The following is a 25,915-nucleotide window of genomic DNA, read 5'->3' as shown; positions in this document are numbered from 1 at the left end:
TTTATTGTCCCGCTCTGGTACAATAAACACACAAGTGCTTTCCCTTTTCCACTCGAATGCGCTGCAGCAAAGCAACATAGGCAAAATCGCGACGCTTACTTCGCGGTTGTCACTTCACTGCAGTACACAAGAGTGCGGTGAGAAGCGCACTCAAGAAATCTATGCTACCTGCCAGAGCAGACTATGAATGTAAGATACATTGCGAAAATTCCAAGTACTGCCAGTGTTTGACACAGACAGCGAGATCAAATAGAATAGTATGTCATTTTCAGCTATAATCAAAAGTTCAAAAAATTTTAATAAACCGATTATAACGATCCAGACGTGTAGCGGGGCCCGAACCATCATATTATCGGTATTAATAAATCGAAATCAACTTCTGGTGCAATGCTGACGCAAATTCCTCCCATTTGGGCTAAATGTAACAGGATATAGCTTTTGGTACAGTTTGGCACAGCAATCACATCAGAGAGTTCACTTCAGTCGGGAGGGCTGACCTGGAATTCGGGGGTCATGCGCATGAGTCCGTCGCGCTCCTTGGGCCCGTGCCCCGGCGGAAGCACGTTGAGGAAGGTGTAGAGCAGGCGCAGCCCGTCGCCGTGGACGCACGACACCAGGAACACGGGCACCACGCTCTCCTCGCGGAGCCTGGCCGCCGCCGTCAGGGCGTCGTCTTCCGTAAGCACCTCCAGGGGTAGCTTCTTGCAAGCAGGACCCTGCAGACGGGAGAGGGCGGCAGCTTTTCCTAGGGTGTCTGGGATGCGCCTCCAATGCATTTACCGGGTCCAGAAAAGAAAGGGGCCTTTTTGCCCACAATGTGCAAAGAAGTGAAAGCGATAGCCATAGCACGTTCGTGCAGTGTGGGCAAAATGGCGGCGTTGAGGATGGTACGTGACACCATTTCGCCCCCGTCGAGCGAACGGGCTAGCGATTGACAGAAAACATGCGCAGAGGTCAATGAGAAAACCTGCGCCGACGTGAGTGAAGACACGTCGGCGCAGGAGGGGGTAACATTGACATTCGGTGAGGAGCAGGAGGGGCACGTTCGCAGAGAAAAAAGGCGAAGCTCCGCGTGAAAAACGGTTGTGAGACAATGCATTTTACGTTTTGAGTTGCGTTCAAGAAATAGAGACGTTTGAGTGAAATGGAACATGATGGAAGTGTCTGGAACCCTCTGACATTATGCGTAGCAATGGGATACTGCTAAGGTAGGATTTCGCATGACGCGACTAACGTCTGAAAGCGCCCTTTCTGCAACGTCGTCGCCGGCGGACGACGGGGCCTCTCCCATCGTCCGCCGCCATTGACGGTTCCTCGACGTTGCGCTGTCATCAGTGGGTCGTCAAGGCTCTCAACTCTTCCACCTTAAAGCGGCGCAGGCAGTGGGAACACCCGACTTCTCTCCTTGCGCCGCGAGGGGAGAAAAGGAGGGGTTTTTTCATCTCCACCACGACGATGGATGCTGACGCCAAAATCCTCGTAGAGCATCGCCGGTGAAGCTATCGCTTTGAAAGTGTTCAATCCGTTTACACCCGGTGACATCATAACAGTGTCGCGCCGTCGCCGACTGCAATCCTCACGATGTGGTGCCAACGGTGGTCGACGTGGCAGACACCTGTTCGGCCGCAGGTTGCTTTTTGGCTCGGCGGGCGGGAGTCGGGATGCGGCAACGACAGTGACACTTGCATTGGCTTGTACCTCTCGCTGCAACTTATACGACGAACCACCAGGATCGTGACGCCCGACCACAAGAGACACGCCAGTTCCTGCGACGTCGTTTGCTGCCACTTTGGGACTGCTTTCGCCGTATGGGCGGTACAAGATGCCAAATGCGCAGGTCGGAAACGCGTTGCGGGCACCACAGTCTCAGGGGGGCCGCGTTGCGAAGAGAACCCGTGGACGCGTTCTAGGCTACGCTCAGTTTCAGAAAGGTCGCCGCATTTCGTCAACTTTTCCAGAGTGAGACGTCGCAGTTGGCGGTTGCTTATTTTACCAACGCTGTTCACCCATGCTCGTGTAACGTAACGAGTAAGAAGAAGAATGAAAGGAAAGGGGATGTTTTTTAAAACGTGATAGAGTGCAGGCAAGCTGGTAATTAATCAACATCTTGTAAACTCTGAGATGGGGAATGATAAAAAAATGGACGAACACAACAAAATCTCAAACGCAGCTCGTCCGGTTTTTTTTATCGTTCCCCATCCCAGGGTCTACAAGATGGGGATGTCGTTAGCACGACTGCACGTCCCCACTCAAACGACTACGACGACCTCACCGAAAGGACGAGGACGGCACGGAGGTCTCTCGGTTGTCTTGCTTCCAGCGTAAGCTTCCTACCTCCAGCTACTCTCGAGCGTCTCGTGACCCCGAGCATGCACATGCAGCCAAAGCGCGGCAGACGACAACAAGCGCATACTAGATTACGGGTATCTGAAAGGGACGCCCTGTCCTACCCTCCCCTTCGGCGATGCTCCCGAAGTGGTGTCCCGAGGACACGAAGAAGGCGACAACAGAACCATCAACCCAACAAGGGAGGAGCGAATCATCTTTCTCACGAGTATGATCTCGCGGGCGGATGGACGGAGGATGTCTGCTATACCCTTTGTGTCGTATACCCTACCGATCTTGTGTATTGCCACGCTTGTCTAGACCTTTTCCACCAATCTTTTAACTCGTCCGTGTGATTGTAACCCTTTCTCCTCTGCTGTTCCATTCTCGCCAGCGAAAGCCTGCACTCCAGCCAAATTTGTTACCCCTTCGGGTAGGGCAGGCAAAAGCCCCGGCTCTTCATAACCGCATGTCCTGGTGTCTCACTATCACTACAGCACGTGGTCATAACGTGTCTGTCTTTCGAAAAATAGCCCCATACACATTTGTCCAAAACACTCCCATTCTCGTCTCAAACAATAAAGAGCTTCCCCATTAAAGAGGTACTCAGGCGATTTTTTGAGCTGCCCTATCTAACTATATTTTCAGAATAAGCAGCCTTTACCCTTTCGGGTATACTATTTAGTATCGCAAAATTCAGAATAGTTTTTGTGAAATCGGCAAGTGAAAATGATGCCAAAACCAACATTCAAAATATACCCGCACTTTTCAGTGCCTCGATGTCAGGAGAAGGCAGGCATGTAGGTCGAGCGGGCATCTAAAAATGGACTATGCCGAGCATTTGGTTTGTGTTGCTGTGCGGGTGCTGGAGTGAGTTTCCAAAGCATTCATTTGATGTCATGAAACTGCATGTAATCAGTTGGAAACAAAGTCTACAGTTCAGAGTGAACACTTGCCTTCCCCTGATGCCACTCTTTCACTATTGCCAGTAGACACTTTCACTTTTAAAAACAAGGTGAGGCCCAAACTTGTAAATTCAAAACTGTGAAAAAGAAATCTTTTTTCCCCAATATTTGGGGGACTATTTCAGCGATGTTCGTTGGTGTGTTTAGCAAATTTTGAGGCAGATTGGGGACTACGAAGAAAATGCCAGAGTACCCCTTACGCTCTTCACAGTTTGTGGTGAGAAGGAGACTCTTTCAACACAGTTGCCAGATGAGACGACAGTCGAACCAACGTAGCAAACGTAAACTAGAACATAACACCTGACAAGCCAAACGGACACGGAGGGAAACCAAAGAAAAGGAAATGAGAGTGCGCAAGAACATCACAATGACGAGCTCCGAGTGGAAGGTTTGTGGGTAGATATAATAATAATAATAATAATAATAGTAGTTCTATTTGCCATGTGAAAAGGCTAGCAGCCTTTGTCTTTACGTTCTGTCTCCCTCCACTCAGAGCAAACAAGAGCATTGTCTCCTCATCGTGCATGTTGATGGCGTCTGGCATTCAAGTGTTCGAACGCCGAACCCTGCGCGAGAAGCAGATGATGCTCTTAGTCACTCTGATTGGACGGAGGCAACTGGCCTTTGCATCTTCGTACTAATCCTTCCAATCGGATCTCGGCAGTCCGACGTTCTTGCACAATCTCCTCTCCTCCTCTCCTTCGGTTTCTCTCCGCTAAACTGGCTGCGCCAGAATCGCCCTCGCAGTGAGTCTCACCTTGAGGAGGGTGTGCAGCTGGGCCAGGGTCTTGGCCAGGGTTGCCGACCCTACGGTGTCCACCTTGTTGACCACAATGGCCAGCGGCACCTGGAGCGCCAGTGCCAACAAGAGGTGGTCCCTGCCCGTGCCGGTCATGCCGCTGGACGCGTTCACCACCAGCATCACGAAGTGCGGGGAGTGGCCTGCACGAGGCGACGGTGGGGGGTCAGTGTGTGGCGAGGCAATGTTTTCCACTCGGTGTTACCAAACCATGGCTTTGTTTGAGGCCAAATTTCCCTAGCAGTTTTCCCAACATATATGATGGGAAGACTCGAGAATAAGGAAAAAAAAAAAAAGACGGATGGTAAAAAAATTTTGGAAGCGGATGACAAAAAAAAAAAAAAAAAAAGCAGTCACACGTTGCACTTTTTAGCTTTCTCCCTTTCCCCCGCACCATCCCTTCCCCAGAGTCTGGACCCTTTCCTAGAGAAAGGGGGGGGGGGGGGGGGGAGTGGGGGGACACATGAAGCCTTGCTTTACAACCTCAGTCCCTCCTATAAGGAAAACAAGAAACAAAGTAAGGGAGAGCAGCAACCCGGAGGGTAGGAACCCTCCTGCGAGGGTTGCTACCCTTGCAGGCTGGGAAAAAAGGATGTCAAGAGGATTATCTTCCTTGCAGAAAACCGAGATGGGTAGTTGGCCCTTACAATGGTGTCTGGCAAAAAAGCTGCTAATTCATTTTTTTTTTAACAAGTTGCAATCACACGAACACGCGCTGGTATGATGTTCATCCAAATTGAAATTCGCTTTCTGTGGCCTTTGCGAGAAAATAGACACATGGCTTCCATTCCTAGAAAAGTTGACCTATTGTCGAGAACATACAGTAACTGTGTTTATAACTGAATCACATTTCAGCTCGAGTAACTCTAATCGCTTTCAACCCTTCGACAGTCGAGTTCTCTTTTTTCCAAAAGATATTTCCCAGTGCTCAGGTTTTGTTTCTAAAAGAATATAAAAGAAGTGTGAATCTGCAGGTTTTTTTCTCTTTAGGGCAACTCCGGTTTAAAACACTAAAATAAATGACTGGTACAGCTTTAGTGACTTGAAATATTATGTCAAAGTGAAGCCACATACTCCACAAAAACCGAGTTTAACCATGCGACCAGCTGCTCTTTAGATAGTTTCGGTTTTGCCGTAGACGCCAGAGACCAAATTCATAAAACTACACAGAATATCGAAAAAGAATTAAACCTTGCAATTCAGAGACACTGCTTCAGCTGAGAGCAGTCATAATCCCAAATTAAAAAATATTGACCGGAATTGCCCTTTAAATATCTAGAAGAGCACAAACAGTGCTTGCAAGCTGTTCAGGTCGATAGTTCATTGCAACACAAGAAGGTAGGGTGAGAGAAAGGAAGGCCGGTGAGGAGGAAGCAGACGGAACGCTGGAGGAGAGGGGGACACCTCCTCCTCTCTTCCGCGTTTCGTCTGCTTTTATACAGCATGATTACTGTGGCACGCCATCGACCAGCCATGGGTGCGCCTTTGTCAGTGGAGACGAGCCACAGTACCCTGCCATGTCATATTGGCACCTAAAATTATATTTGCACAAGGTGTGTAAATGCAAAAATTTTACCCTGCATAATGAATGCCCCCCCCCCCCCAAATATGGGTAAATTTTTCCGAAAAAAAGTGTGTTCACTATGCGAGCAAATACGGTATACCGTAATATCCCGAGGGATGGCCCACCCCCGAAAGATAACCCATCCTTATTTTTGGCATGTTTGCTATTTTTCAATAACACCGAAAGATAGCCCACTTCCAGTAATCGCAGGGCCCTGACCAATGGTGACCTCAAGAGAAATGGTGGTACTTAGTCGCGGGGAGAGACAAGCAAACATTGCCAGCTGGGAGGGGCAGTCATCTTTAGTTCATCGCCCGTCGCTGCGATCACTAGTTTCGCAGGTCACAAATTCTAAAACTACCATTCTTTCAATCTTTTTTTGACTGCAACCGAAAGTTGGCCCACTTCTTGTTTTTTCTCAATTTGATTTTAATTTTAGGTGGGCTATCTCTCGGGGTATTACGGTAACGTTTAAACTTCGCCCTAGACATAACAAATAGCCACACCTCCTACGGCACGCACAGTTTTGCGGGTAGGAGGAAGTGTACTAAGCGCTGCTGTACGTGGACAGCGACGACCGTCAAAGGATTAATAGAAACCCAAGAGAAGCCAAGAGCTGCGCTTTTAAAGTGGGGGGGCTTGCCTGTAAGACCGAAGACTGTGGTTCGGAGGTACTTGTGGTGCCCCGCGAGGTCGATGAAGGTGATCAGCTTGGACGAGAGCTCACAAAGTTCCTCTGGGGTTCGGCACTGGCCGTACGTGACGGGCTGCCCCTGGCTGGTGAAGCCCAGGATCTCGCGGCTGATGGACGATGTGTGGCCTGTCTGGATCTCGTGCAGATGCCTGCGGAGGGAAGCCCGTCGCAAACGAGCTCGGTCGGCCCTCGGTTTCGTCATGCTTGAAGTTCCGTGCTTCCAGGTTTCTTTTTCTCCACAGATTCGGCGTTTTGGTGTACAGTGGCAACCGATTTTTCGGACTTGTTCGATAATTCGGACCTAAACGGGGAACCGTGACTTACCCCATAAAAATAGTGTATATTCACAACCAATGTTTTGGACAGCTTGAAGTTCGAAAGTTCAATTACTCGAACAAAATCGTCGCGAGCGATCAGTGGGAAACACCACCAAGTGGCCATTTTGAATTCTATGTTGGCTGCAAATGGATTGGCTTGATTTGGCAGCGCTACTTGAGTACTCCCGAGTCCTACCGCTAGGTGACGCTATGCTAGCCCTTTTTTCCATTTAGCAGCACGTCATCATCATCATCATTTTGCTTGGTTTCCTTTCATCTCTTCGCCACTTTCGAGTCACCGGTCGCCACTTTGCGCTTGTGGATTTGCATCTCTCATCTCGTACCTTGCATCAGCAGAAAATGCGACTCCGACAACGACTACTGCCTGCAGCCATTGACAGCGGACATTACGAACGCATTAACATTACTGTTGAATGTGTACGACGAGAACACGACGCTCGCGCAAATGCAAGCTGACATTATCGCGAGCGGGCGTAACATGAAGAGAGCCACTATTGATGACTTTTAAAAGCCTGCTTAGGCGTTAGGCGTAATAAAGGCAAGTTTTTTCATCTACCGAATTTTCGGACTGCTTGATTACTCGGAACATTTCGGGGGTCCTTTCCGAGTCCGAATAATCGGTCGGCGACTGTAATCGTTTCGCATCGGACAAGAAATCGGGATTTATCGGGGGATCAGGTCGAAGGAAGTGAGACACGTGCACGGGATTCCTCGACCTACGGGGAACGTGGGCGCAACCCGAATGCTAGCAAACGCCCAGATTTCGATGAGAGAAGAAAACAAAACAATGGCCGCAATCCCAAAGAAAGAAGCGGCCTCGCGGACAGTTTAGTGGGGTGCCCTTTTTCGATTCGACGCAAAATAAAGCTGCTGATAAGGATTTCCTTCCCGTGAAATTTACGCCTGTTCCGATGCGGGTTGCTCTCCAGCTTGACAGTCCACGGAAGCTTCAGCAAACGGGAGTTGAGACGTTGCAACGGCGGCAACACTCGTATTTTCTCACGCCTTTCAACGTGTGAAATGCATTTTTAACGCTGCTCCCTCCAATCCCAAAATTTTCCCACTAAATTTAGTGGGGAACTTCACGTCACGAGACCTATGCATGAATTTGGTTTCTCAACTAAATTTAGCAGGAAAGTGGCGTCATGTGACGTCGCCTGGCGTCACTTGACCTCGTTCGACGTTGCGACCTATACACCTTAGAGAAATTGACAGCATATCACCTATAGGTGACATTCACTTGACGTCACTCGCTAGGTTCGCTGGCATCGCCCACCACGGTCGCCATCTTCGAGGTCTCTTGCTATCGCGAATGCCATCTGGCCGGAATTTTTGAGCGTGGTTTAGCAGTATTTTACAACTTTAAAGGGTCTTTTTGATCGAAACTAAGGGTTATTCTTATACTTTGGTGCATTTGAAGCGCCGTGGGAGTATTTTTTGTGTGTTTTAGTTCGTTTTTGTCGCTATCGGACTCGTTTACCGCGGCCGCGTTGCTCCCTCGGCTCCATGAAGCGCTCCGTGTCGCCCGCCGTGCCGACGGCGGTAGCTCTTGCAAGAACTAATTTTTCTGCTTTGGTGCTTTTGTAGCACGGTGTGATTACTCTGTGTTTTGTTTTGCTAGTTTCTTTATTGTTTTTCTCTAGCGGATTTTCTGTACTACGGCCGTGTAACCGTGTTGCTCCATCGCCGCTGTGTCGTACATACGTCGTGCCTTCGGTGTTCGTTCCTGTGCAGAAACATACCGTGCGGCTCACAGAGTGCGCAGCTTATGAAAAATGCGGCGCATTTTTCATTAGCTCAAGCGATTTAAAAACCGCATGTAAGCGATTTGGCGAGCGGGAAGACAAGCGACGGCGACCCGCTTCGCTGCCGCTCGGTCACTCGCGCGACGAGGCAAACCGCATGAAAGCGACGGGAGCACACGACCAAGGCGATGAGCGCTAAGTTTTCTAGAAATCCCAAAACCGAGCTACGCGACGAGTGACAGAGAAGGGTGAACCGCATGTAAGCGAATTAGCGAGCGATGGCGACAGCGACGGGAGTCGGCGACGAGCGGCGGAGATTTCTCGCGGTCGGTCGTCGCGTCGCTCGGTTTTTAGATTTATAGAAAGGGTCGCTTATCGCCTTCGTCGCTTGCTCCCGTCGCTTTCATGCGGTTTGCCACGTCGCGCGAGTGACCGAGCAACAGCGAAGTGGGTCGTCGTCGTCGCTTGTCTCGTCGCTGTCGCTCGTCTCGTCCCGTCGCTCGCCAAATTGCTTACATGTGCTTCAGCCTTTACACACGGTACTGGACGGCAACAAAGAAAACGGCCCGCCCCCGAGACCATCTTTTCTTCTCTCTTCTGTTCTACGAAGCTTCAACGATATGAAATTAGCACACACTAGCAGCGGACGACCGCGTAGCGTACCCAAGCCAGTCAAACCGAGACCTCGAAGATGGCGGATCGACGGTAGCGCTCCCTGGCAAAATCGAACCTGCAGGCTCAGTGAATACCACCTATAGTCAACTCAGTTTACTCTGCTAAATTTAACACAAACATTCACGTCTTGTGGCCAAAACAAAAATTCAGTTTCACCGCTAAATTCACGTCTCGTGACTCAAACACTGATCCAGCTTCCCCGCTAAATTTGGCGGGGGAAATTGACGTCATGTGACCCAACGTCGCGCGTACTACACAACCATTCAATCTCCCCACTAAGCTTAGCAAGAAAATATATGTCACATGACACAGCAATTCTCTGCATTTGAAGCCTTATAAAACTTTGAAGATAAAGGTCACTGCCAATTTTTTTTCCAGAACTTCCAAGACAAACTGCTAGGATCCCACTCATGCAGCAATCATCTCACAGAAGAGAGCTACAAGCCGACATCTGGCAGCGTGACACACCGGCTTTTGTGACGTCATTGGCTGCAACTTCAGAACCACACTCGATGCATGGGCGGAACAGGAGGCTAGATGCACCGGTCAAAGAGGCATTGTGAGCATCATAGCAGCACCGCGACTCCACGCGTCCCCACCTGAAGAGGTTGAGCCTGGCGCTCCCCCGGCCGTTGTCCAGTTCTCCCTGAGTGAGGACCCCGAGGACGGTGCTCTTGCCCACGTCTACGTTGCCCAGCACGGCCACCCGGATCTCAATCGTCTGCTGGTCTTCCGGCACCTTCCGCACCAGTACCTGAACGGATATTCAAAATGAGCTCGTACGACTACTTTTTAGCACCACGATACGTAACTTGATATAAACTCTACACGCTTTAACTAACTGCTCGCGTATATCATTTAAGGGGATACGCGGGTCTTGAGATGGTAAAAAACAAAATGCTATATTTTCGGCTATTCAAAAATCAGATTTGGGTTGCATACAGTGCAAAGTATCCGCCTGCAAAGTTTCCATGCCGAATTCAATCTCCAAGTATGAACAAAACGCTAACTGCGGTTCCTCCACGGCGCTAAATTTGCGAAATCAAAGCAAAGGACGAAGAAACGTCAAGCCCGCAGTGTACCGTAATTGCTCACTTGATCGTGGCAATTTTGCTCTTGCCAGAAAGCAGCTTTCCTTTCCCGCGTCTCCAATCGTTGGCGACTACCCCGAGAAGCTCTAACGTCCGCGTTCTGCCGTTTTGCGAGACTTCAAAAGCCAATGACCGTCGGCTGGTGCGCGCACGTGGCGCTTATGTTGCGCGCCCCTCTCCACTTTTGCTCTTCTCCTTAACTTGCTTCTCCCGCCATCAAAGAATGCCTGCAGCATTTCGGCTCGCCTGCCTCGTTATCTCCAGTCGGGCGTGCGTTACCGTTTGTGCATTTGCATTTAATATGTTGCTTTATTGACACACGTGCCAGCTTTGCTTTGAGTTAGATGTATCTAAAGACCATGCTTAAGCCAAAGTCATCTTCCCCGCCTGCTAGCCGAACACAAGCAGATACTAACATACAGACAGCCAAATCCCGCAAGGTGATTGGATGATCGGTCTCAGTTGCCACGACAATCGCCATTTCGGTCCATTCAAATTTTCGAAGCCTTGAAAGAGTCATTCTGAACGAGTCACGCCAAGATCGCCATGAAGCATCGCCACACCAAAAGCGTTCCTCGCCAGTATGAGCGCCCACTGTCACTGTTCAAGCAGTCCACTTATCAACAATGATTATCTATACAGATCTCTTACAGTAGTGTTGTTGTTCTCTCAAATTTCAGGATAGGAAAATTATTTTTCATTGCCGCCAAATTGTTGTTTTCTCAAATTTCAGGATAAGAAAATTATTTTTCATGGCCGCCAAGCACCTAAGCTGCACGTGGTGGCGATTTCAAAGATGTGCGCTTGTTTTGCCGGTGCGCGGATAAGAAAATCTCGGTATTCAAAAGATGCCTTTATAAAACAACACATTGCCGTGAATTGGGATTGGCTCACCAAGAAAGGAGGTGAAAAAGAAACTGCTCATTCCATGGATCAATATGCCGACCACACGGGGAGCTTGGCGCTACTTTCTCAGGACCCAGTGACTTCAATATAAGCTAAACAGCCACCATTTGCCGTTCTCAAGGAACCTCGTTGTAAGTAGAACTTGGTAAGAGAACGTGCCTCGGCTGCCTTGCGGGGAGGCTGATCCCCTGAACGGCTGACCGTGCGTTCCCTGAGGACGGTGAGCGTGGCGCCGAGCTTGTCGGCCATCCGGTAGAGCGTCCCCAGGGAGGCCTTCATCTCCTGGGGGCTGAGCCCCACCAGCAGGCCACCGTCCTCCACTCCAATCTCGTAGATGGCTTCCCCTTGTCCTGTGGAAAAGCGTTTGCAGAAGTTAATCCTACGAGGTGTTGGAGATACAGGAAAGCTGCTGAGCTTTCCTCTCAAAGACAAAGCCCAGACCAGGAAGACCACTGTGCTTTCTTTGCAGTCTCAGCTTTTTTTTCTATGGGCTGACTAAACTTCATACTTTCAGTGTTTATTTTCAAGGGTTATACCATATTTTATGGACTATAGAAAGATGTGGACTACACGAGAATTTGCTTTGTTGAGGTCTTTGAATGATGGGACGTGACGAATTTTGTGAATGAAAGAGTATGTTAATGATTGTTTATGTATGATACTACAAGCTTCTTTCTGGACTTATGAAGTAGGCACTTGTCAAAGTGAGCTGTGTATGAGAATTCTTTACCTGTGGACCATGCACAGGCAGAGACTATACACTGAATGTGGACCAGTGTGCCATCTCTCAAATAAATTTCCTGCTAGTCGGATGTCTAAAACAGGCTAGATTTGGGGTGAACACAGGTAGATTTTTCATTTTGGGCAAACAATCTATACACAAAACTTAAAAATAAAAAAGAAGGAATGGATTATTTTAGTTAAAACACTAGTGTTACATTTGTATTTTCATTTTCCACAATGAAATGCATACAATAGCTTTATATTCGTAAAAAACAAAACTACCAAAAACTTTTTGACTTATGTAATTGTGTACATTATTCTGTTTGCTCTTACTTTTCGACATTTCCTATGATTCTCTTAAAATAAAAAGTATTAATATATTTGGTGTATCGGGTTTAAAAAATTACAATTTAATTTCATTGTTTTTTTAATTTAATTTCATTGACTGGGAAATATGGTTTATATAAATGATTTACTGGAAAGATATTGTTAATCTTTCATTGTGTCCTTTGTAAACCCAGCAACAGAACTATGATAAACAATCAACCTCAAAATTGTTATCTTCTTTCCTTTATTCATTCATTCTGAAGCAAAAAAAATTCAATGGTGGTTTTATTTTTTATAAACATGGTTATTAACATATCGCCTTTCACACATGCAATTTAATACAATATCAGCAAGATTGTTTGGGTTTCACTCTTGGGTGCATGTGTTGTTTTCTACTAAAGGCCCATTGTCTATGTCTAAAAATACATAATCGCCAGAGCATTTCTCACGCTTGTTGCCTTCATGTAGTCACGACAGCATGGGCATTTTCAAAATTAATGAAAAAATTCGGTACAACTAAGCTCTCACTCAATGAAACATTTACTTTTATTATCTGAGCTTGCTAATTTAGTTAAAAGAACCACACTTAATTACAATGAATATACTTCATGTTTTAACGAAAGCATTTCTGTGAAAGAGCTATGAAATCTGCTAGGTATCACTAAAAGTAGTCACTAAAAGTAGCTAGGTATCACTAAAAGTAAAAGTAAAAAAGTCACTAAAAGTAGGTATCACTAAAAGAAAAAAGTTTTCCGCTAGCACCTAGATGGAATTTTCAGCCACTAGAAGAGCATAGAATACAACTAAATCTAGTGGGGAAAAACAATAAATTGGCAACAATGGTGTAGACCACTCAAGGAAACACTTTGTTTTCATCTGAAATTTGCCCCTGTGGAGGAAAATGATGTGGTAAGTTGACATGTATTCCACAAAGGTAAAAATGGCAATTCTTGCTTCTTTGTCAATATGGTTGCAACTCAAGTCCCTGAAATTTATGAAAAAAGTGACTAAAAAAGGCTCCAAGTCAAAACAAGGTGGAAGAGAAGAAAAACAAGCTATCCGTCTTAGTTTGATTATACTTTATGCTTTCTGATAGCACACCCACAGAAAGCTGATATCACCACACTAGTGCTTACATCAATATAAGCACAAAATACATTTGATACCAGAAATAAAATTCAATGTTAACAATCAATTAGACTTTGTCTGTCTTTCCCCTTAATTTACCAATGCATCAAAATAATATTCAGCCCAGATTTAACAATTTTAGAATTAAAAAAAAATCTGTCAATTTCGGGCTTGCTTTATTTTTGCTTAAATCTAAAAATTACTACAACTAAAAACCTTAATATTAACCAATTTTGGGAACAAGTTACAATTATGGAAATCTCAAAAGAAAGTTAACATGCAAAAGTTCCATGACAAGGCAAAGCAGTATGTAATGTCTTTCAATGATGTAATTTAATGGGTATAGTATCGGCTATTCAAAATTAGGTAATAACAAGGCCTTTTCTTGGAACAGGCTTAAAGACTAGCACACAGCCCGTTTTCTGCGGGGAAGACAATCCTCTTAGCACCCTCCCCTCCCAAGCTATAAGGGTAGCAAAGGAGCAAAAGAAGGGAGAGGAGGTGAAGCTCTCTGCTCCGAGGAAAGGGAATTAAATTCTTCAGAAAGGACTGGTAGGGGGGAGACATATCGCAGGAGTTTGCAAACTCTCTCAACAGTCCTGATAAACCATAAAATAATAAACAATCCTGCATCCAATACCCCGAGATAGCTATGAAATCACAAAACCTGAGGACCTATTCGAGAGAAATTTATGCCTACATTGTACAATCTATTCAACTATATAGCACAAAAGAAAAACTAAGGGTAGGTTCAAGCACCAGTGTGAACACGCATGCTCAGTCTTTTGCTGGGCGTCCTACCCAAAGCTTCCAAATTAACAAGTGTCAGTTAACCAAAACTCCTAAAAACTGCATCAAAAATATTGCCCCAATTGTTCATTCTTAGTGAAATTATCCTTTAAATGCAACAGATGGCATACACACTTTAAAGATACAACAAACCCTTCTAAAGGTTCGTTCACACTCTTGCAACCGAGTATGACCGAGAGAGACGAGACCTGTTGAAACCTCTTGAAATTTCTTAAGACAAGAACACACTAGCACCATCTATGCAGTGACCCTGGGACTGCATTTCACAAGAGCGAAGGTTTTGCGGGATTTCCGAGGTCAAATGTGCCTAATACCTATAAGAAAGGCTCGTTTATAATGTTGACAAAAGTTTTTTGAGCCAAGAAAGAAAGGATAATGCGCGAGAGAAATAGAAAATGTGCCAGATCGCCAAGTTAACACTGCTACCCAATAGATGGTGCCGGAGTGTCCTCTCGTTGTAAGAGGTTTCAAAACACCCAGTTCTAAGAGGTCGCAAGAGTGTGAACAGGCCTTACTAATAAAAACAAATGCACTATAAAAAGAAAATATTAAATTGCATAAAATGTAATGTTGTAATCATCAATATTTGTTACTATCAACATTTAAATGCAGCAAACGGTGTACACACTCCAAAGATGGAACAAACCCTTTGAACTATCGAAGAAATAACTCTCCCCAAAGAAAACAACAAAACCAGAACTCTTTGAACGGCGTGCCAACTGAATTGATGCGGGCCACTTGGCAGGGACGCCGTTCCTTGCCCTGTGTGTGGGCTCCCACATTCCACGTCTCCGTTTTATACTCTGCTGCAACAGCTCGAAGGGTGCCAAGAGATGTTTACGAGCTGCCAACTCCCTGGGCAAGATCTCACTGGCACAGGTAGTCTCGCCCTTGACGCACACAAAGGACTCCCGTGACATAACTCCTTCATCCAGCCGTAGTTAGGTCCTAGCAACGGATTAAGCCACGGAACTTTACCACCAGCTTAGCTTAGCTTGGCAATGGCAGTCATGACCAAAATGATGCAATCTAAAACCCCTGATGTTTGCTCGAATCAAAGGCGTGAAAATCTGGAGGGTTTACATCTCATACTATCGAAGTACACATTTGTGTGACCATTAGAAGGACCGTGGAATGATTTAGACCAAGCAAGAATCTCTAACAAGCAACTAAACTCATGGTTAGGAGAGGGGTTTAAAAGGAATGGAGAAAAAAAAAAGGGTAAAAGTTTGTGCACGCTGTTAACCACCCCAAAGCACAGACTGCATGGCGCGTTTTTCTGCACGCGAAAACGCGACGTGCTATGAACGCTCGTGCGGAAGCTGACGCGGGGGCACCCGTATGCAGACAAAGCCAAGCACCACCGGCCACAAGTTATCAACGTTGCCAGATAACAGAATTCTGAACACGCGATGTAAATGTTGACGCAAATACTACAAAATGAGAATTAAATGAACAAATAGGTAAATAAAACGGGTTTGTGCGTCAAAAGAAACACCTTTTCGATTTTTATATGGAAAATAAAAACGCTTTTCAACACTTTGAAATGTGCAGAATACGAAACAGCGTACTGTGCAGGATCACGTGATAGTTCGACCGACCCACATAGGGCGAGAGCGGCTTCAACGCCTCGGCGCGCGCGTCTTCTTCTGGGTCGGCTAGAAACCAATGCTTCCGCGAAAACGCGCGCAGGAAATGACGTCAGTTTGACGCTGACGCAACTGAATCGCGAGCAAAAATGCGCCATGCGGTCTGCGCTTAATGGGGATAGTAAGCACAGTGTCAGCACAGCAAGCACATGGTCAGGTTAGGAGTAGCTCCGGTTTTAGAACTCGCAGGAGTTTGGGGCATTAGTGGCATGTTTAGGTGATTGTAAACACCCCTTAATCTAAAAAACATTTAAACACTCTTTCTTACAAAATATATCACAATCTTCTACACGAGATGAGGGGACCCAGGCCAAAGGTAACCTTTTCCGCGACACTGCAAGTACCATGCGTCATTTCACTGCTCTCGACTTCTGTTATTTCTATCGATGAAGGAACCTCGGACGGCTTCTAAAACATTCAGGGGTCTGTGCCGTCATCACACACGACCCAGGACTTTCGACCGCCGGTTTTTGTGCGAGAAAAAAAGCAGAAATTTAGGTTGCAAATATTTTCTCGGTTGCTGTAGACTCGGCATTTCATTTTCTTTCTCAATTGGCGAACCTACAGCAGCTAAGTAAGCAGCATTGCACTTTCTGAAATTTTTACGCCCACCGCCTTTTTGTTGCTTAGTCAGAGCGGGTGCAATTGGCGACAGCTACCACTAAAAAATATAACTTTCTGAGCTTGATACGGCAACAGGAAGCTCGGGCGACATTGTTCTGCTTCGTCGCGGACTTTCTGAACATTTCTCAAGGATGGAAGACTGTTTCCTGCAATTTCAGATAAAGCTTTGGACAACAGGCAACAACGATTTTAAGACTCAAGATGGCTAAAGTGGTATCACTTTAAAGTGCAGTCACGCCTGCCGCCACTTGGGAAATAGCCCCGTCCATCTTCTGTTTTGCATTCTTCCCATTATATATATATTAAGCTATGGGAAAGTTTTCTTCAGAGCCAAATTGAAGCGCCAGATGCGCTGCCGACAGATCGCTCGGAGAGCTTGACGGACGGACGTGAGCTCGGAAAACCCACTGTGGAGAAAGTCACTGGATGTGTCTGCTCTTTCGTAAAAACCCCACGGACCCATCGATGAACGACTGGAAACGTCATCTATACCTCGAGACCTAGGACACGGTGTCCGTAACACGGCCAAAAACGTGGTCCCTCGATTTCCGCCTGGTCTCCAAACTTTAGGACTAAGGGGCCGAATTAGGTGTCTGTTGCAGACTTGAGGGCCAGAAGACAAACGAGTAGATATAAATGGGGAAAAAAAGTACCAATGGACCCATATACGCATTTAAATACGAGAAATCAAAGTGGAATCAAATTTTTAAAAAAATAAACTAAGGTGTATTAGTAGAAAACTTATGTGCAAATGACAAGACTCGCGAGTAATGCGGTTCAATTTATAGTCGAATTTATTATCTATTTAGCTAAGTGGCATTATGCATAATTTATTTAGCTAATTATGGCATGCAATAATTGTAGCCCAGAAAACTCACCGGACATAAATCAAAGCGCACAGGAACAGTGGCATGTTTGCAGAGGGCAGAAGACTAACGACAACAGTTTGATCGATGATGACACTACGTGACACTTATGACACGGGACACTAGGCACGTTACACACGAGAGAACGCAGAATAATTTGAACGTAGATGAAGAGACATGAAACAGGGGACCGAGAATGGAGATGGCGGCGATGACAATGTGCAATAAATACGACAAGCAACTATCGGAGGAATAAGGACTGGAACGAACATGAAGCATTAAGAAAGCGTCGCGGCGTCGTTTCTTTACAGCACTTTCTTCTGCGCCGACGTGTCTACCGGAAACAGTCTGTGGGCCGGGCATCACTGTCGACGGCAGCCAGCCGCGGCTTACTGATTACCCGCAGCTGGTTGCTCTCCTTACTGGTTCGGAAACTGTCGAAGTCTCCGAACCAGTAAGTTGTTTATCTAAGAATCATAGCACAGCTTATTTTAGTGGCTCTATTTTTACTGACAGGTTGTTGTGAAAATCGAGGCATGCATCGATGCTTGGAACGAAGCCCTCTCAACATGCAGAGTACACAAAGCTCGACGATGGCTAGGAAGGTGACTTACCTTCACGTAACCTCCACTTCATTTGCGTTACGAGGTGTTCGAGGCGGCTCTGCGAAGGGCTGACCAGCTTCAGCTTGTACTCCACGTTGCCCTCAGCAGCCTCGGGAGGGAGCCACAAGTCCTCCGAACCGGAGTCCGGTCCAAACAGGGACTCCATGGCGTCGGGCCGCGCGGCCAATGGCAGTTCACTGCAGGCAGGTAGCAATTGGGTTTGATCGAAATTACGACGGACCAATTTTACTGATTGTGGTTGTCTCTGAAAGTCCTCCGTGTTTTAATTCTGTTTATTATAAGTATTCAATTTTACTGGCTGCGCTCAAAAATGCTGTCGTACTGTCCCAAAAGATAGCCCACCAAAAATCAAGAGCAAATCGGGCAAAAATAAGGAATGAGCGAATGCTCAACGTGCAATTAAGAAAAGTAAAAAAAAATGCTAGTTTTAGGTTATGTGACCTACGAAACTTGTCATTGTAGGGAGGGGGCAATGAACCAAAGACAACTGCTTTTCCAGGTCAATCAACAATATTCACTTATTTCCCGTCTTGGTTAAGTAACACCATTTCTGCCGCGGTCAATATTTGGCCACGGCCCTACAATTACTAGAAGTGGGCTATCTAGAAAATATTACAATAAACTTTTCCAATTTTTTTTCTTCTTTAAGTACTTATATAGGGTATGTATCTCACAAAATAAACACACACACAAAAAAAAGCATGCCCCCCAGGGTGAATGGTAGCCTGAGATAACAGATTGACCGTGTAGAAGCAAGTGGGTATTCAAAAACACAACTGGTGACGGTTCTTGAAAAATGTCTAAAAGAACTGAAAGGCAGCTACAAAACCAGGGATCGGTCGGTGGAAAAGAAATCCGTGGTAGTTCTGCCTTACATCCACAACATTTCACACAGGCTAAAAAAGATAGCATCAAAACACGGCATCCGTGTGGCGTTATCTGTCCCTCTTAAAGAACCCCTGAAAAGAAAAAAAAAGTTTTTTTTAAACAGTTTGACTGGGACATGCGCGTCGAAAAATAAATTTTACGTGAAAGAAAACTTTATTTTAGAGTTTGATGACGAAAGATTTATTTGAAATTCTGCGCGCGCGCGCGAAGTGCAAGAAATCACGGGTCATTCCGGAATTACCATATCGGTCGTGAAGGCGAAGCCAATCCACCTCCCCTCCACGCGCCCGAAATTCCAAGAAAAAACAAGTGGAAACGAGGTGGCTGCCGACAAAATCGTGTCTCGCACCACCAATATTACTCTAAAAACATTTTTTTTTTCATGTAAAATTAATTTTTTGATTTGCACGTCCAATTCAAACTTAAAAAATATATATATATATATTTTTTTTTTCAGGGGCCTTTTAAGCTAAAAGGGGCCCTGCAAGGACTTTTTTACTGGTTTTTAATTTGCACCGAACCTGAGCGCATTGAACGTAGTAACTTAGCGACACTTTTCTTTTCTCGAAATTCCTTTAAAAGTTATTGGCAAATTAAAATTACAAAAACAAGCAAAAAATAACCTCCCTCATGATGTCCTTGGTTGCTTGAGAGTGGCCGTGAACTAGAGGAGGACTAGTGAGCTTATCGAGCACTCACGGCTGCCGCACTCCGTGTCGACGACGCGAGAGGGCGCCACTAAAGCATGTTCTGGATAGGCTGTATGCAGCGGGCAGCCAGAGCGGCTCTCATTGCATATGCTGCGCCATCAAATACTAATTCAGCATGACACTTTATTGGCCACAAACGACAGCAGACATGGGGTAAAGATCAGTTCAGAATGTGAGCCACTTTGTGCTGCCATACCGCGGAACGGCCAAACCGCAAGACAAAGCTTCTCGCCGAAGGCCTTCGGAACGCTCGGAGCCGGTCGGATCCTCCCGTGCATACGACTGCAGTGCCGCCGCGTACATACGGGACCTTTCCGTGTCGGCGCCTGATCCCACTACTCCTTTCCAGTATGCGCCGCCTTTTCCACCGCTTGGTGGCGTGTATGTAGACGGGTCATTTCTTGTTTCCGTACTATACGAACTGCATTTGTTTCTTATCTGATCTAAAATAATGAACAAAAACTACTTTTATAAATAACTGAAACCATACGTGCCACTTATATTTTGTATTTCAACTAAAAAGGAGCTTTCAGCGACTCTGACCAGTAGTAAGCCCAGGAAGACATCACATTTTGCGCGCTTTTGGTACGGCAAGTCGTCCTCGTCGATGGAGGAGGTTTCCGCATCGTCCGGTTAAAATATGACGCCACCGATATTTATTTACTCTCTCCGTGCCCGCTGGCTTGCCCAAACCCCAAGAGACATGGAAACCGCAAAAAAGGCAGATGCTTAAAGGGACACTGACAAAAAAATTTTTTTATTTTTCGCCAGGCGCTTTATTATGGTCTCGGAGCACTACCCAATTAATATTTTGCAACACAGTAGCGTATTTTTTTAATAAAGCCAAAAGACGCAACTGCTCGAAACCGAAACCGAGACCCGACGGATGTCGGAGAAGTGGAGAGAAGAGAGTGAGTGGCAGAAGTCACGTGGCTCCACCCGACCGTGCGTTTTTTTTTGTTTTTTTTTCTCCTCTCCGGTAGTAGACGACACGACATGCGGCGCCGACGACACGACATGCGGCGGGAACTGCTCGCCGTGCGATTATTTTGCAGTTATTTTGTTCCGCCCGTTGTTCTGTACTCCAAGATGAGTTGTTTTGTACATTGAGGAGTTGGAGATGAGTAGCAAGTGCTTGTGGTGAATTTCCATGATCGGCTCCGAAAAGAATACACCCAACATGTTGCGTGAAGAGCTGGCTCACATGTCCTGCATCCGAAAAAAAGTGGCATTGTGCGACAGAGTTTCCGAAAGATCAACGGGATCGGGACCAATGGCTGGCCGCAATTCCTGTAGAACATTTACGGGCACCTCGGAAAGCGGACGCTACCTGATTTATATGCTCCTTGCATTTTGTGGAAAGTGATTACATTGAGTTCGCAGGTGTCAAAACGGAAATCCCATACCATTTAATTCAGCGAAGTATCGTCCACAACATTTGTTTGTTATTTTTTTGTTTTTCTTCAGTCATGATTGTAAAAAAAAAAAAAAAAAAAATGTAAATATCAGAAAATGTTTGAAAAAAAAAAAAAAGAATTTCAAGGGGGATCGAACCCGGTCCTACCGCGTGTGAAGCGGACGTCTTTCCCACTGAGCTACAGAGGCATCTCTTTTTCTGGTGGATCTCTTTCCTTAGTAATAATTCAGCCGGTAAACTGTAAGTTGGAAAGTTTGCTGTCGATTTTTCTCTAGCAAATGCACTCCCGGGTCGAAGTCGGGAAGCACCATGCTTTGGGGACATTCGCACCTAGTAAAGAAATCGTACGCGTGCATATTCAACTCGAAGTAGACACGTCGTGCTTGACGTTTGCGCGAGCGTTGTCTTCAGCCACGAGAAGGGAGCGACGGCTCGGCGACGTCTTCGTGCAAATTGGCTTGGTGGCCGGGCGTGTCGTACGGGATGAATACCAATTCTTTTGATCAGTCCCAAATAGTGACCCACGACTTTGATTAAATTTGGTGGTCGCATCGATACCTTAGAAAACGGCCCGTGACCGCGGAAAAGAGAGTGAGCGAGACTCGAACCGGCCAGTTCTTGATCGGCAGTTTTCGGGCGGAAAGAAACCGAATTTCGAGCCGCAAATTCTGTTCTGGGTAGTTGAGCTCTCATACGTCACGTAAAACTAAAAACCTCGGCGAGCATAAATACCCTGTCAGTGTCCCTTTAAATATGATTGCAGGGCCCCTTTAAAGGGTTGTGTCACATGGTCATTAAATCGGGAGATAATGAGGGGCGTCAAGTGAGGTGTCAAGTACGACACTGGTGCCAGTTTGTAGAGTGCGCTAAGGGTATGGTGTACAAAATACCTTTATCATGCGGAAAATCTTACATAGAGCAAATGGGCAGGTGCTTAAATGAGAATCTACGGGTGCACAAATATGCGTGTGAGCAGCTGCAAGCTCCAGGGAATCTCACAGGACATTGTACTAGATGCCACTGCGATGCGTTATTTGGAGCAACGTCTATTTTACAAAGATTGAGTGAAAGGACGAAGCGAAAAATCATGGAGGCCTTTTTCATGACATCAGGAAAGCATGGAATGTGCGCTAGTGAACCGTCGGTTTTTTCTTAACAAGGAAGAAATAGACTTGCTAAAAAAGATGCCGGATCATTATAGGTAGCGGACATGTGCATTTGCTGAAGCAACGAGATCTGAACAAGAGACGTTTTTACACTGGTATGACTGCGTTAGATCTGATTATGTCTGTCCCTCTGTTATCTTTTCAACGTGTTTTCGTTCAACCATGCTTGTTTAGAAAAAAAAATAAACCAGTTGTTAGTTGCGCCTTTTGTGTGTGTCATCCTTCTTTGTCCTAGATTGTTTTGATTCGTGTGAATCAAATCGTGTGAATTTTGATTCACACGATTACCAGCGACCTTCGCACTTTCCCGTGCCCCGCTGCTTGGCAGCACCATGAGTTGCAAAGTGAATTTTACGGCAGTGTGAAATGCGGGGCATTTTGAAGATTTGTGAATTTCTCGCAGGATGTGACTCTCAAAGAGGGAAAGTCCCACGAGTCGCGGGACGGGTGGTCACCCTAGACATCACTACTATCCACGTGAATATATAGTATGTTGCTTATGCCTTGTGCAAATGCCACTTGATAGCACAACAAACAACTGATGTAAAGACACATTTTAAATAATGGTGGAGTCCGTTAAGATGAAAAAGCAACATCTAAAACACACACACACAAAAAGAAAACACTACAAAAGATGGTGAACTTTATATCTGTGGTTTGTATCTCTCTTTTGTCCTCCTCCTTCATGCAATGGACTGGCAGGTAAATTGTGTTATGTGTTTGTTTAAACAGCAAGAAGCAATTTAGCCTCAATGCATGTCTGGTGTCACTGCTGTAGATGAGAAATTTAGCCTGTGCAGTACAGCTGCAAGCCTTGGATCTTTAACAAGGTACCTCGCATTAGTCATGCACAAATGCATGTTGATGTGATGCTCATCCAGATCGAAACAGGTAAGGATGCGGATTCAGCCTAGGATTTCGTGGTTCTGCAGCGCGAGCTTTTGCTTTACATGCTCCAAGCTGTGGAGCGTTAACAAACTTGGCCATGGATCCCCCTTAACTAATATATTGTCTTCCACACACACACACACAAAAAAAATGCTTTAAGAGTTATAACAAGACAAGTATGTAGCCCTGAAACAGCGCTACAAAGCTTCCCCGTTATCTGGTGGATTGTTTCAAATGCAAAAACCATAATTTTTCTCTGACAAGCAAGTCTCCTATAAGAACTATTTTGCGAAGCATTTAAGCTATGCACAAAACTTGCCTTTTATTTTATTGGGACAAACAGTATTGATGCTACAAAAAAAAAATAAAAAGTAGACTAGCAACAAAAACACCTCCCTCCCCTTCCTTGTTTTTGACCCTTTGACTCACACAAGACATTTCTGTTGTTTTTCAAGCGCTTTTCAAACAGCACACCCTGGGAAACGGTAATCACTGAACCCGTTTCAGCTTGGAGCTGGGCCAAAAAAAAGCAGGAAAAGAAAAGTAAGACACCTACACAAAGTGCATAGCTCTCTTGATCTAATCGGTCTCTCCAGTAAAACCGTTTTATCATACAAAATTTGTTCTATGGGGTACTCTTATACGGGAGGAGGGGACTTAATGACCTTTCTTCACTTTTATTTCTATAAACAAGTCGAAGCTTCTAAGTCGAGATTACCTACCTGAAACTACTGCCAAGAAAAGTGCCAACAAAAACAAGCCGACGACACAAAGAGAGCGTTCACTGTTGCATAACGGCTCCACCTTTATTTTTGGATTCCAAGCGGGCTGTCTGCTTTGTTGCTGCTCAGGTACATTCTCCTCTCTTCACCAATCTCGTGAAGTTTATCTGCACTTGTGCAGCTATCTAATTTGTCCGCATTGATTCTTGCAAATTTTTTATGTCGCACATCATAATCACTGCTTCCAGTATTACTTATGACAAACTACTGTTAATGTTTATGTATGAGGTCATCACAATGACAGTGAGTTCAGATTCAAAACTTAACAAGAGTCTTTTGTTGGATTACAGATGAATCTGTGTTCCCCAATTTAAAAGCGCCTGAAATATGTCCCAACATGCACCTGATTGCCACTTCCTGTGCAATCTAGATATTCAGGTACGCACTGTTTACAAACCGATTATCAATTCGGAAACTTATTTCAGACTAAAGATTGAACGTTCAAAGCAAGCATCCACGCAGGAAAGCGAGGAGCATGCAGTGTGAGCTACAGAAGTCTCTATGAACACATACACACATATCCTCCTCGTGAAATATTGCGGGCGCAAGCAAATTTTGACACAGCTAGTCTGAGTGCGCGCCGGCAAACACAAAGTTTTAAAACCTGACGACGCTCGAAATGTGGAAGTAGTAAAGTTTCCGAGTGGGTTCCTGCAGTGTCAGGTACTGAACCCCTTATCAACGCACAAACACAACATCCTTCCTGTCTACTCCGTCACGGAAATTTTAGTTTTATTTTGTATATCCTTCTCATCGCGCGAAGAGTGAAAACTGGAGCACTAGCCCCCAGGAAAACCGGTCCCAGGAAAGCATAACACGATAAAAAAAAATACATATAACAAAGGCGAGCAGTATTTCGCCATAATCCCTTCGTTATATACCTAGAGCCGATTTACATAACCGTGCAGCGAAAACAAAACGCCGCCTCACTGGGTATCTATCGCTAGCACGATCTAAAAATAGCACAGCAGCCAGGTTCGCTCACCGTAGGCAAGCTTAACAACGCGGCGGACAGGCTGCCCGGCAATCTAATAAACTCGTAAGCGACTACCGGCTGGCGGTGACACGCGTTCAAGCCGTACAAGCGCGTGCGATCATTTCGACTATGCCGTGAGGCCGCGTAATTATTCGAAAAGCGACCTTGGTTTCGAATGCTATGGCACAGGCAGTCGTCAAGCGTTGCCAATTGTGTACGCGAGGTTATGTTTAGATAACCACACCGGGATACTTCGTTTCACGGCCGTTTCATTCCTACAAATCTCGCCGTCGAGAAAGGTAGTTTCGTTAACTTGACGTCAAATCTGACGTGCACGATGCAAAACGGAGTCCAGTTTCGGAAGGCGCGAGTTTTATGTCGCTTTTCTACAAAACTAAAACGCTCTCTGCGCACCATATTGCCGTGTGCATTAGTTTTCGGAAGCATCAAGGTACCGAGTAATATGCGACAATAGGGTTCCCGAATATTCTTAAAGCGAGAACTTCGATCCTTCGAAAAACAGCAACTGTTTGGGGATAATATTCAAGCTTACGGAAACGACAGCAACACTTTATGTGTGACCAGGGGCAAAAACCCACCGTTCGTTGGGGTCGTCTGCTAGCTTTGGATTTCTGAGTGCTTGGGCGATCACTTGTGACGCTGGACACGATGAAAAACAACACGGGGACGCATCACAAAGCGAAGTAAACTGAGAGCAAACGTCGATCACACGAAACCCTCCGCCATGTTGACATCAGCTGCGGCGGCGGGCTTCACCGCGCATGCGCGCGCTGCATCGAGTCGCGTGAGAAAGGGAGAAAAGAAAGGGAAAGTTGGCGTGATTTGTTGGCGCGCGAACACGAAGCTGATGAAGCCATGGATATTTCCCCGCCCTGAAATCTCTCCCAAAACAACTCTTGTTTACACGCAAATGTCCCTCGCAAATTTGCCGAAGCTTTTTTTTTTTCTTTTTAGCTACTTTTACGCGATTTTTTGCTGCGTGCCGAGCCAAATTGTTTCGTTTTCGACTAATCATGCACTGCTCACTAAGGAACCCACATTATTCGGATTATTTTGTTTTCGGCCCAATTCATATTAAACACTGATGAAATAATTATCCGTAATGTAGTCACATTCGCCATCGCGACGCAGCAATGGAAGAGATTGCCCGACTCCCGATAGCTGCGTGATGACACAGCAATATTGATTTGCGTCATTGTGTGTTGCTCTCCT

At 45.8% G+C, this 25,915-nt stretch overlaps 1 protein-coding gene across 1 annotated transcript in view; it reads right to left on the bottom strand.

The window, feature by feature from the left end:
* Positions 1-25,460, bottom strand: part of LOC8043850 (GTP-binding protein 2) — a 37,338-nt gene extending 11,878 nt beyond the window's left edge. The window contains exons 1-7 of the mRNA XM_029981344.3: positions 25,282-25,460; positions 17,844-18,031; positions 11,262-11,452; positions 9,705-9,859; positions 6,297-6,496; positions 4,048-4,232; positions 498-716 (exon numbers count right to left, since the gene is read on the bottom strand). Coding sequence (XP_029837204.1) covers positions 498-716; positions 4,048-4,232; positions 6,297-6,496; positions 9,705-9,859; positions 11,262-11,452; positions 17,844-18,000 — 1,107 coding nt within the window. The 5' untranslated portion in view covers positions 18,001-18,031; positions 25,282-25,460. The remainder of the gene's footprint in view (positions 1-497; positions 717-4,047; positions 4,233-6,296; positions 6,497-9,704; positions 9,860-11,261; positions 11,453-17,843; positions 18,032-25,281) is intronic.
* Between the last annotated feature and the right edge of the window lie 455 nt (positions 25,461-25,915).

The sequence above is a fragment of the Ixodes scapularis genome, unplaced genomic scaffold (assembly GCF_016920785.2).
Source record: "Ixodes scapularis isolate PalLabHiFi unplaced genomic scaffold, ASM1692078v2 PGA_scaffold12__126_contigs__length_90152505, whole genome shotgun sequence".
Classification (NCBI taxonomy): Eukaryota; Metazoa; Arthropoda; class Arachnida; order Ixodida; family Ixodidae; genus Ixodes; species Ixodes scapularis.
This window is presented reverse-complemented; position numbering and strand designations above follow the sequence as displayed.